The following is a 12,645-nucleotide window of genomic DNA, read 5'->3' on the forward strand; positions in this document are numbered from 1 at the left end:
GAGCTGGTTTAAACTCACCCTCCCCACCCTTTATTAATCTACGATGACAGCCTCTCTGTTCTTTCCTCTGAGATGAGAAATGTGCTTTTATCTTCACAGGTCAATGGGAAGGATCTCTCAAAGGCCACCCATGAAGAGGCAGTGGAAGCTTTTCGAAATGCCAAGGAACCCATTGTGGTCCAGGTGCTAAGACGGACGCCTCTCAGTAAACCCGCGTATGGAACGGCCCCAGAAGTGCAGCTCTTGGACGCCAGCACTCAGACAGACATCACCTTTGAACACATCATGGCTCTGGCCAAACTGAGACCACCTACCCCTCCAGTGCCAGACATCTGTCCATTTCTGCTCTCAGACAGGTATCTTTCCTGTCATTTTTCCCACAGCTCTATTTGGTGTCATTCAGCCGTGTCGAGTAGGGGTTGGAGAGAATCAGTCACACTAGCAAGTTGACAATTAGAGAGACAGGATCTCAGTTCTGTTTGGAAAATGTCTCTGCCGTGTCTGTATCCAATTAGTTCTTAGCTACCCCTGCTAGCTACTTTCCCTGACCCACAGAGTTGCTTCACTTTGGGAATCATGCTTGCTGAGGAGCGATGAAAAATTCTGGCTCTGATTAGTTCATCTTCATATTTCCAGCCATCAAAAGCCTTATGCCACTCATGAGCACTGGTCAGGGAAATAGCTTCTCTCACCAAAGCTGCCAAAAACCTTATTAAGACTGACACAGAAGTGGCACGTTGGCAGTATATTCTCCTCTGTGAGTTGCCGCTCTTCCTTTCACTCTTTTGCTTTTCTCTTCTTTAAAGGGAAAGCTAGGAAATTAATTTAATTAAAGTGTAATTCTCCAAAGAAAGCAATTACCCAATATATTGAGATGTAAGCAAAAAATCCTGGCTGTCAGTGAGTAAGTACAGAGCACCGTGAAATAAGGATCTATTAAATGAATAGTTCTTCCCAATTTTTACCTAATTTCAAGGGAGTTAGAGATATTCTATTCAAATAATCTTGTACAGTTTTGTTTTATGAGAAAGTATGTTTTGCCCCATACATTTTGTTCTATGAGCTTTTAAGCAAATGTTCAAACATTATAGAGAGTTTGATTTATAAGAACAATAATCTCTTTGGACTGCGTTTTCATTGCCTACTGCAAGCCATTTGACACATTATAAAACACGGATCTGATCATGCCAGTTCCCTGCCCTTTAGTGGCTTTTGTTAGGTTCATTCCAGTGGCTCACAGGTGTACATTAGAATCACCTGGTGATTTTGAAAGGCAGTATCAATGCGATGGCTGAATCCCACTTCAGGCCAATTAAAAAGGAGTTTGTAGCGTGAGGCCCAAGCGCCAACATTTTTCAGAAACCACCCTAGGCATTTTTAACGTGCAGCCATGTTTTTGGAAACTGCTCCTTGAAACTTCAAGTCCTGGGAGGGTAGGAGCCCTGTTTATCTTGCTTATGACTCCATTCATGCGTGTATTCCTTATTAAATAGCCCCCTTCATCAGGCACTGGAACTAGGTGCCGGGCTTAAAACCAGTAACAAAACTAAAGTCACTCCCTCCTGGAGCTTATGTTCTAGAGGAGGAGATGAAGAACACACAAGCAAACAAATATATAATATCTTTTAGTACAGCCTGATACAGGGTAGCCTTCCAATAAATACTTTAATGAATGAATAATAGTTCATTTGTATTAGCTAATCTGACACTTGTCAGGTAATATTAGTTTTCATTCATTGACGCATTTAGTCCTCATAACAATCTTTTGAGGGAATGCACCGTATTATTATCATCATGGACATGGGTAGATGTTAGGTAATTTGGCCAGGGTCACATAGCAAGGAAGTGATAGGGCCAGGCTTCTGAGCCTAAGAGGTCAGACCCCAGCACCCACTCTCTTAACCAGTATCCTATGTCCCTCTTCGTAAGTCCTGCAGATCTTAGCTTAGAGGCAGCCTCTTCTAGCAAACGTCCTAGGGCTGCAGAAGGGACATCCCCCCATATGCTCTCATAGCCTCCATATCTCCCCTTAAGTATCAATCACATCATATTAGCAGTCCCGCTTACTGCTCTACCCAATTCTTAGGGCAAGAACTGGATTTTGTGCACCAACAGATTTCTAGCACTTGGCGTTGGGCCTAGCATCTGATAGGCAATAAATGTTTATTGAATGAATAAGGTGCCCCTCCTGGCAGGGCTCCCTTCTTACCAACTGAAAGATAAGGAAAACACATCAGATGCCCAAAGCAGCAAGCTTAACAGTTTACCAGCTCAAAGGGGTTTTCAGAGCCAGCCCAAATTTAAGCAAGGAGGACTTACCTATTAGAACCAGTAAGCAAGATGCTGCTTATATGGCTTTTGCTATTTGGGGTTCAACTTGATTAACCCTCTGTGGGGACGACAGCCATAGATAGCACTGAGAAGGGGCTGGTAGGATATTTATGTTGCCTGTGTGAGGACACCAGGATGCATCTCTCTTGCTTTTCAGCTACAGATAAGGAAACTAATTTATACCACTAACTTCAGCTTTTCAAGAATGTCTACACTGGCAGGACTTAGAGGTTTCACTTGCCACCAGCTTGGTTAAATGCACTGAGGCTTTTTCGCTGATTTTTTAAACATAGAGATGCCCTCATGCCCTTTACTGTTAAACTGTGCTTAGCCTTCATATGGTGTAATGTATACGATCCATATCATGCCATACAGTAATTTTAAAGCACTTCTATGAATTATTTAAGATGTTTGTCCAAAATCAGATATATAAAAGTCAAATACAATGCCCTGGGTCCCCCTCATTTCCTTTAATCTTCTCTCCATCCCCAAGAATTTTCTGAAGGGATTATGAAGCCCAATGGCTTCTAGGAATTTCCGGTGAGGTATCACCATGAATACTGATTAATATTTGTGCACGGACCCTCCATCAAAAAGGGGGAAATGTGGTTATGAAGGAGAACAAGGTCTTAAGGAATGAGGGTAATGGGAGTATGTTTTACGATCTGAAAAATAGGTGCTTTTGAAAACAGATTCAGAAAACAGTTTGGGGCTGTGTATTATGAAATTGGTAGTACTTTGTTGCCAAATCCACCTCTTTGGACAGAGTGCGGTCTCAAAGGCCACACACCCATGTATGGAGCAAGTCACATTTGGTGGAATGAACACAGGCCAGGTGGTATCAGTCAAGCACCATGGCCTGACAGGGGTTCACATCAGACCCTTCAGACGAGATCGGGCGCGTTCAGGGTGGTATGGCCGTAGACTCACATCAGACCCTTCAGAGCACCGTTCTGGCCACGGGCCCCTACTCTTGGTATTCTCTCAGAAAATCAAACTGATGGACCAGTTGTAGAGGAGAAAGGAAACTATTGCTCTTTCTGAGCTTTTAGTTCACTTATAGGCTGGATCACTCCAGGTCTTCGTGCAAAGCAGAGAAGACTCAAGTGAAATTTTAAAATCAGTTTTAATCTTTAAACCAACCTTTTTGATCCGCTTCTACCATATTGCTATATTCCCCATAGCTGCCATTCTCTTCATCCGATGGAGCATGAATTTTATGAGGACAATGAGTATCTTTCCAGCTTGCCTGCTGATGCAGACAGAGCAGAGGACTTTGAATATGAGGTAAGATTGTTTTCACACCACTTCACGTTTCTTCACGAAGTTATGGTGGAGGGGGTGTGCCTAACAAGGAAAACATTAATTTATTGCTGCAAGAAATATTTTGTCTATTACATATCTAGGGTGAGTTCTTTTAAGTACTATTTGTTTTAGTGTTTGGTTCTAGTATTTTCGATATATTGGAAAACATGTTTATCATATAAGCTTGAAAATAATTTGCTCACATTTATGTTGCTTTTTATAAATATTATATCAGCTACATTTTTCCTTCTTTCTATAATGTGAGGTAATTTCCAAGTAGAGTTTGAAAAAAATTATATTTAAAACCAAGATTGTGGGGCGCCTGGGTGGCGCAGTCGGTTAAGCGTCCGACTTCAGCCAGGTCACGATCTCGCGGTCCGTGAGTTCGAGCCCCGCGTCAGGCTCTGGGCTGATGGCTCACAGTCTGGAGTCTGTTTCCGATTCTGTGTCTCCCTCTCTCTCTCTGCCCCTCCCCTGTTCATGCTCTGTCTCTCTCTGTCCCAAAAATAAATAAAACGTAAAAAAAAAAAAAAAAAAAAAACCAAGATTGTGCTTAGTGTTTTCATTCATTGCATAGTACTTTTATTTTAACTGATAAACTAGATTGTATTATATTAGTAATATTTGCCTTCACTTATTCAATATTCTCTTTATTTGTGACTCAAGTATATACTGTAACCTGTAGTTTCACTGACTTTCTAGAAAGAGAGATGGCCTAATGCCCTTTGTGGTTTAGCCTTCATACAGTATACGTTAGAGTATCTGTACTGTGATATATAACAATTGCAAAAGCCCATTGATTAATTATTTAAAAGCTTTCACAAAAGTTAAAGGATTTATCCTAATATTTCCTCTGCTGCTGCAGTCTATAAATCTTTGAAAGGTTTCAAACCACTCTGACATTTGGAAATAAAGTAGATTGAGGAGGTAAAGAAGCTTTGGTAAACAGGCAGAGAACCCATGATTATCTGCCCTTTTAATGCTTCAGATGATGTCATACAAGTTCAGCAAAATGTTCTTTTCCATTTTACAACCAGGAAATCCTGAAATCTCTTCCCTTAGGAGAATCTGAAGTCAAATAAGGCCGATTCAGTGAAGCTCACCTAAAGCAAATAGACATTTATTTGAAATCTTCCCCCCCACAAAAAGTCATTGCTGGGGATTACAGAAACCATTATTTCTTTTCAGCCAGAATTTGGAAGGATGTGCAGTGATACCTAGTATCTGAGTAGATGGTTGTGGCATTGCTGTTGTTCCTGCTAATTTTTTATCCCCTATCCATTAAGTTGATTGAAAAGTTTTATTTTATAAATCCACTCAAGGACTGCTGTGCCCCGAAATATCCATTAAGTTTTGTCTTCTCATGAAAAATAAAATACAAAATTGAGTCTCTTATCCAAATAATTCAAGATTAAATGATGTTTTTCTTTCTGTTAACGAATACTTTGGGCTTAGGGACTGGAATTCCCTAGATCACTTCAGCTTTTTATTTAGTTTGTGCCTTCAAGCTTTATCAAAATAAATCTGTGTTTGGAGGGAGAGTGTGGAAGAGAGACTTGCTTAGGCTAAGCGGGTTAACAGTAAAAATTACTTTAATTGATTACCATATCATTGACTATATTACAATACAGACAAATTTTCGTACCCTTGTATAGGGCTCACTGTAGCTGAACCACATCCTCTTTTTTGAACAATATAAATCTCTAATAGATGCCAGTGTTAGCGTCATGACAGTGGTAAATGCTCAGACAGGTCCTCTGTAGCCTGTAATCTCAACTAATCACAGCATCATAGTCATTAATTTGCTGTCAACTGTGATTCTCTTGCCGAAGGCATCTTTGTAAGTGATTGGAAATAAAGAATGTTCCTGTGAAATTTAAATAAGGAAGAAGTTACTGTGACAGGCTTCAATCATGAGAAAGGATGCATTTGAAAGCATTCTACATGATTAAAGATAGAGGTGGGGGCATAGGGGAATATCCTAAGAATAATTTACCAGATTTAAGAGAGAACAATGGTTCTACCTGGTATCCCTCAGTCTGTTACAGTTATGTGACAGAGTGGCACACACCAGCCTTCATGACCATGTCAGATTAGACTGTAAAATCTAGTTCGCTGCTATCACCAAAACTGATTGTGGATGCCACATTAAGTGGGAATCTGGATTTAGAAATGACAGTCCCGTCTTATGCACTATTGTACTTAGAAGCAGACTGGTCAAGGTCTTCTGTGAGCAGCTAAGATGACCCCAGTTCCTCCAGAAGCTCTGTCATAACCCAGGAGCTCTGAGTATGCAATGGATGAGTACCGTCATTCAGCACTTTTGTGCCACCTAGAGATTACCAGAAACAAGTCTAATGGCCAAAGAAAGGGCTTCATCTCAAAAAAAGATACTCATTTCTCCTCAACCTAAACATGAACACACATCAGCAGGCAATCAGGGAAGTGGAAGGAAGATTCATTTTCCCTCTGCTTTCTTTCGTTTCTATCATCAAAATTTAATGAGCACTTAAAATATGGCAGGCTCTTACCTAAGTATGGGATTGATGAAGGTCCTGCCCTAGTGTAGCTTAACCTCTAGGGGAAAAAGGTGGACAACAAACAAATAAGTAAAGACATATGTTAGATGGTGATAAGTGCTCATGGAGAACAACAGCATAGATAATGGAGAAAGGAAATACGTGGTGTTGGGAGGGGGTGTTGCTGTCTTACACAGGGTGGTCAGGGAAGACCTCTCTCATAGGAACCTTAAAGAAAGTAAGAGAGCTAGCCATGTAGCTATATGAGCGGGGAACACTCCAGATGAAGGGAAGACCAAGTACAAGGGACCTGGAGCAGAAGCATGCCTGGTGTGTTTAAGGAACAGCAGAAGCCAGTGTGTGATCACAGCAGGGGCGAGGCCCAGAGTGGCAAGAGGTGAAGTCAGAATGAGGAGGGGCTTATCTCAAGGAACTTTCTCTTTGATTATGAGGATGGGATGCTGCTGGAGAAGAGCTGAAGCCCGGCAAGATCCCCCTGGCTGCTGGAATGAGTTTTGACAGTGGGGAAGCACAGGCTGGCGAGCAGAGAGGTGGATGCACCTGGGTGGTGATCCAGGAAGGGCAGAGACATGGTCTGGAAGGACAGCATCCACGCCTGCACACAGGGCTTTGCCTACATGCCCATGTTTCCCTCATTTGCCTCGGAGCTGTGATATAGTTTGTGCTATAGTGGTTTTTCTTCTGACTTTTTAAAAGCAAAATATCATGGACCAGAGTGAAACACAGCTTTTTGGCATCCGCTGAAACTAGCATAATAAATCTACTCTCTAAAAGTCAGGAAGTATACAGAACTGCATTTCTGAATTTGCTAAAATGCCAGGTATGCAACTTATATAGGCCCTTTTTTAAAGGCCTACTTGCTATTGACTCAGTGAACCAAAGCTGATCTGTCTATCTTGTGCATACATATTTAGGGACTTTTAGTGCATGGATTATTGACCCAATAGACCAAAACAGATCTGACTATCTTGTAAATACATATTTAGGGACTTTTTAACATGCAGATTATTGCATTGATAGACTGAAACAGCTCCCTTCAGAGCCACGATAGGCAGCAAATGCTTCTTTGGAGATATTATAGTCAGTGTGCGAATGTTATGGTGACTCTGGTGTGTTAGGGACCTCTATGAAATTTTAGTGACACCCATATCTCATCATGGCCTATCACCACTTTGCCTAAGAAAATTATTTGACTGGCTCTAAAATTTCCCCACAGTGCTTCAGAAAAACCTCAGAGAACCAGCCTGCATTAAAAGGCTCACAGCCTTAAATTTGTTCTCTTTAAAAAATGATGGCACTTGTTCTCTAATTAAAAATGATAAAGGATTTTAATTTTATTTTTGAGAGAAAGAATATAAAATATCGGAAATTAACACACCCATCATAAGAGTCGAGGTGCTCCACGCCACTGAAATACCACTGAGGATTAAGCGTCTTCTTTTCTTTATTTTCAACTTTGTGCATTTCTTTGTCCCAGAGCCAGCTAAAGGTTGAAATAAATCATAAATAGCCCTTAGCAAGTCAGAGGCAGATCTCAAATCCGGCCTCTACCAGAAATAATTTAAAGGGAAAGGCTTCAAGAAATATAGAGCCCTTTCATCCAACCCCTAAGAAAGATCTGTTTGCCAGTACCAGAGTGCAAGGAAGATGCTGAATTTTCTGCAGCATTTGCCATTAACTCTCAAAAGTCAGTGCTGATAGAGAAGAGTTAGAGAAGCGATATTGAACTAATATTAAAGTACAACATTTCGCTAGTATAAAACATTAGGTCAGCCAAGACAAGCCAACAATTTAACCAACACTTAGAAGTCTGGTGGTTTCCATCACCTAGAAATGCTACTCACGATAATGCTACTCTACTCCTCCCCCTAAGATGAAGCTGAACGCTCAACAGCCTGAATTAAGTGCACGTCAAGTTCCCCTTATGGATACATGGTCATCAAAATGAGAAGGAATTTAGAAGTTGGCTCAAAGAGGTTTTTAAGGTAGACAGGAGAGAAGGACACGTATATGTCAGAGTTCTGTATACATGTCAACTGAAAACCCAATTTGGGCCAGTATCTATAAATAGGAAAGAGTATTTAGCATATTAATTAGCTTCCTCTTGTCAATTCTTATGCAAAACATAAGTAAACCCTGGTGCTATGCTGAGAAGTATCATTTTGCAAAATTTATTTCCCAGAGCTGGATCCTTATGAATATGTGGAGAATACTTGTGACAATTTACGTAGATAATCTCTCTCTTACATAGTTCAAGAAAAGAGAATTATGAATCAAGGAGATGTTCATTCAAAAAAAAAAAAAAATAAGAGGATAGGCATTCACGAGATTTCAGTCATATCTTTTTGAGCAGCTTCATGACTTGTGAAACAAACTTAGAGAAAAATCTAGTGTGTGTGTGCAGAGCTTTGTGGCTCCTTTCCAGGCTGTGAGGACAGAGGCCTTAGCTGCCTGTTGATCGCTACATGACATCACCCTAATCATAATGGGTGCTCGTATTTATGAATGAATGAAGGAGGATGCCCACTGTTGTCCACATGGATCAAATTCTGAGCAGTGTAGTCTCTTTGTGCCTTTTTGTTTTTGTTTTTTTGTTTAAAAAATTTTTTTTAATGTTTATTTTCGAGGTAGACAGAGTGTAAGAGTGGGGGAGGGGCAGAGAGAGAGAGGGAGACACAGAATCTAAAGCAGGCTTCAGGTTCTGAGTTGTCAGCACAGAGCCTGATGGGCTGGAACTGATCATGACCAGAGCCAAAGCTGGAGGCTTTACCTACTGAGCCACATAGGGTGCCCCTCTTTGTGCCTTTTTGAACAAGGGAATTAGAAAGGAACCTGGGACTACCATGCAGACAACAGATGTCTTTGCCTTTTTCCTTTTTTTTTTTAAGTTTATTTATTTATTTGAAAGAGAGATAGAATACAAGTGAGGGAGGGGCAGAGAGAGAGGGAGAGAGAAAATCCCAAGCAGGCTTCATCCGGACAGATGTGGGGCTCGATCTCACAAACCGCAAGATCATGACCTGAACCGAAATCAAGAGTCAGATGCTTAACCAACTGAGCCACCCAGGAGCCCCAGTATTTGTTCCTTTTTAATAAGGTTTGTACCCTTCTGTAATGTCTCCCTAGTTGCTGCACCCTCCAGTCCCTGGTAACCATTTTTGACTCTGCCTATAAATTTGACTTGTTTTTTAGTGTTTTTAGATTCCACATATAATAATACTATGCAAATTTCTTTCTGCGACTTTTTTCACTTAGCATAATGCTCTCAAGGTCCATCTAAGTTGTGGCAAATGGCGGGATATCCTTCTTTCTCATGGCTGAATAATATTGCATTACACACACACATACATTCACATGCATAAGCCACATCTGCTTTATCTATTCATGCACTGACAGACACTTTAGTTGTTTCCATTCTTTGGCTATTGTGAGTAGAGGTATTTGTTCTTTACATCAGGGCTTTCTTTTATTAAAAACACTTTTTTAATATTTATTGAGTGAGAAAGAGAGAGAGCAAGTGGGGAGGGGCAGAGAGAGAGAATCGCACACAGGCTCCACACTGTCAGCACAGAGCCTGATGAGGGCCTTGAACTCACAAACCACAAGATCATGACCTGAGCCGAAATCATGAGTCGGATGCTTAACTGACAGAGCCACCCAGGTGCCCCTCTGTGTGTCAGGGGTTCTAATCCAAGTGTCATTTTCATTTCACTTAAACACTTCTAAGGAAAAAGCCAAAATGTGGGAAGCGAGGAGAGATAAGGAATGAAATAGAATTTTAATGGTCTCCGCAAAATTCATCCCTGCTGATTATCATCTTATAAGAATCTCATACTTGATATGAATTTGATATATCCCTAAATTCACCCCTGTACTTTCTTTATAACTTCCTTACCAAAGGATCGTCTAATAAATTTGTGAAACAACAATGGACAGAGAAGTGAGAGCCTCCCCAAGTAGCCAATTCTGCCTCTGACAGTCTCTGGGAAATGTGTCAAGGAGTTTGAAAACCACTGATGGAAGGGATATGTTTGAGTATGAAATATAACTTATAAAGAGATGATATATTATCTATATGTGTGCTGGATATTAGGGAAAGAGAAAATAGCGTAGAGTGTGAAAGTGTACAGTTTTCAGAATTATTTTGATTCACTGGATGCTTTATATTTCAGCAGTCCCTTTTATTCCACTTGTTAGTCACATTTCAGAATTATTAATGAAATATCTAAAATAATTTCATACCACTTACCACCGGGGCAATAAAATCATCCATTTAAAAAAAATCACCTTAATAAGTTTCATTCTTGTGGGAAATGTATTGAATTGAAAACTGATCTAGATGAAGTGTGAAAATATTTTTATTACTTCAGCATTTAAGATAAGATGGTATTCTGTCAGAATTGGTTCATTGAAGTATCTATTCATGACACCACCATTTTCTCAATTAGATTAAAATCTTAATCATGGAGGCCAATCCACAAGTTGTCATGTGGTGGGACTTATATTTCCAGACACCCTGTGGCATGTTTCTCCTTCATAGCACCACTGCTTCCTCCCTTTTATAGGGCACTTCTCTGTCTCTAGGCTCTTTCTTGGTCTGCTGGGGCCAGTCCCTAGACTCTATAGTCCATCTATAGACCAGTCCTTCTCAAATGTAGTTCCCACTGGATCTCTTCCCCATTCATCATCTTGTATGACTCTATTCCTCTACTTAGCTCTAAAATTCTCTGCCTGGCATTGAAGGTCCTTTGTACTCTGTCATCACCCTACTTTTTTAGGCATCATGAGGTCAAACTGCAGCACAGCAGTACTCAGAGAAAGCTGTGTGCTTTCCTTTCTCTGCACCTTTACTTGGGAGGATTTCTACCCCTAAAATGCCTTCCTCACACTTTCCCACCATTGAATTCCTGTATTACATCCTATAAATATTTTTTGCATTATGCCTTGGGCTATAGTTATTTATGTACTGGTCTTTTTTCTTCTAAATAGTTTGTTTTTGTTTTTTTAGAGAAGTGACCACTTCTAGCTATCTTTATATCATGAAATAAATCACCTTTGTATCACCTAGCACATGCCTAGCACACAGCGGGCATTCAGCAGCATTTGCTTGAGGAGCGAATAAATTATTCACCATTACTGCTACTGTCCTTATTTTGTAAGTGTCCTGGACACAAATACAAAGGGTTAAATGGGGGGGGGGGGGAGAAGACAGCTGATAGAGAATAGAAATTTGAAATAAAGTGTGAAAGTCTTTTTTTCCTCCTAATAATTCAATTAACAGTCTAGTAATTAGAGTAAAGAAATTTAAGCATACACTTGTGCCTGATTGTAAAAGAAGAAAATTTGGATTTTTTTGTCATTGCTGTTGTTGCCATTCTAACAAGATGTGCCTGTTTTATCTTACACTTGGAAGCTGGAGAGCCCTAGTAAACAGGCAGGCTAATCTACATAGGTAAAGAATGACCATAATTCAGCCCCTGTTAGGATAACCATACGTCCTGGTGTGCCCTAAATTGTGCCCCCCCCCGTATGGCTAAGGTGCCACTTTAATTATGAATACCACCTTCTTTCACTTTCAAAAGTGTTGTAGATGCAGACTACATTATATGGTTGACCTAGTTTCTATACTTGAATCTCAGTCAAGGCTGAGACTTTGTAACCACATTTTTTTAAATGTATGTCTGTTTGGGATGCCTGGGTGGCGCAGTCGGTTAAGCGTCCAACTTCAGCCAGGTCACGATCTCGCGGTCCGTGAGTTCGAGCCCCGTGTCAGGCTCTGGGCTGATGGCTCGGAGCCTGGAGCCTGTTTCCGATTCTGTGTCTCCCTCTCTCTCTGCCCTTCCTCCGTTCATACTCTGTCTCTCTCTGTCCCAAAAATAAATAAACGATGAAAAAAAAATGTATGTCTATTTTTTTTTCAATATATGAAATTTATTGTCAGATTGGTTTCCATACAACACCCAGTGCTCATCCCAAAAGGTGCCCTCCTCAATACCCATCACCCACCCTCCCTCCCTCCCACCCCCCATCAACCCTCAGTTTGTTCTCAATTTTTAAGAGTCTCTTATGCTTTGGCTCTCTCCCCCTCTAACCTCTTTTGTTTTTTTTCCTTCCCCTCCCCCTGGGTTTCTGTTAAGTTTCTCAGGATCCACATAAGAGTGAAAACATATGGTATCTGTCTTTCTCTGTGTGGCTTATTTCACTTAGCATCACACTCTCCAGTTCCATCCACGTTGCTACAAAGGGCCATATTTCATTCTTTCTCATTGCCACGTAGTACTCCATTGTGTATATAAACCACAATTTTTTTTATCCATTTATCAGTTGATGGACATTTAGGCTCTTTCCATAATTTGGCTATTGTTGAGAGTGCTGCTATAAACACTGGGGTACAAGTGCCTATAATCACATTTTATACAATCCTAATATTCCAGATTTATGAAATTAATGCTTTTCCTATGTTGTGACC

General features: G+C 40.5%; 1 protein-coding gene across 2 annotated transcripts in view; it reads left to right on the top strand.

Moving 5' to 3' along the window:
* The window catches only part of PDZRN4 (PDZ domain containing ring finger 4), a 367,612-nt gene that overhangs the window by 295,955 nt on the left and 59,012 nt on the right, over window positions 1-12,645 (top strand). For both annotated transcript variants that reach the window (XM_045466897.1, XM_045466898.1), the window contains 2 exons: window positions 100-356; window positions 3,516-3,618. In XM_045466897.1, coding sequence (XP_045322853.1) covers window positions 100-356; window positions 3,516-3,618 — 360 coding nt within the window. The remainder of the gene's footprint in view (window positions 1-99; window positions 357-3,515; window positions 3,619-12,645) is intronic.

Source organism: Leopardus geoffroyi, chromosome B4, assembly GCF_018350155.1.
Source record: "Leopardus geoffroyi isolate Oge1 chromosome B4, O.geoffroyi_Oge1_pat1.0, whole genome shotgun sequence".
NCBI lineage: Eukaryota > Metazoa > Chordata > Mammalia > Carnivora > Felidae > Leopardus > Leopardus geoffroyi.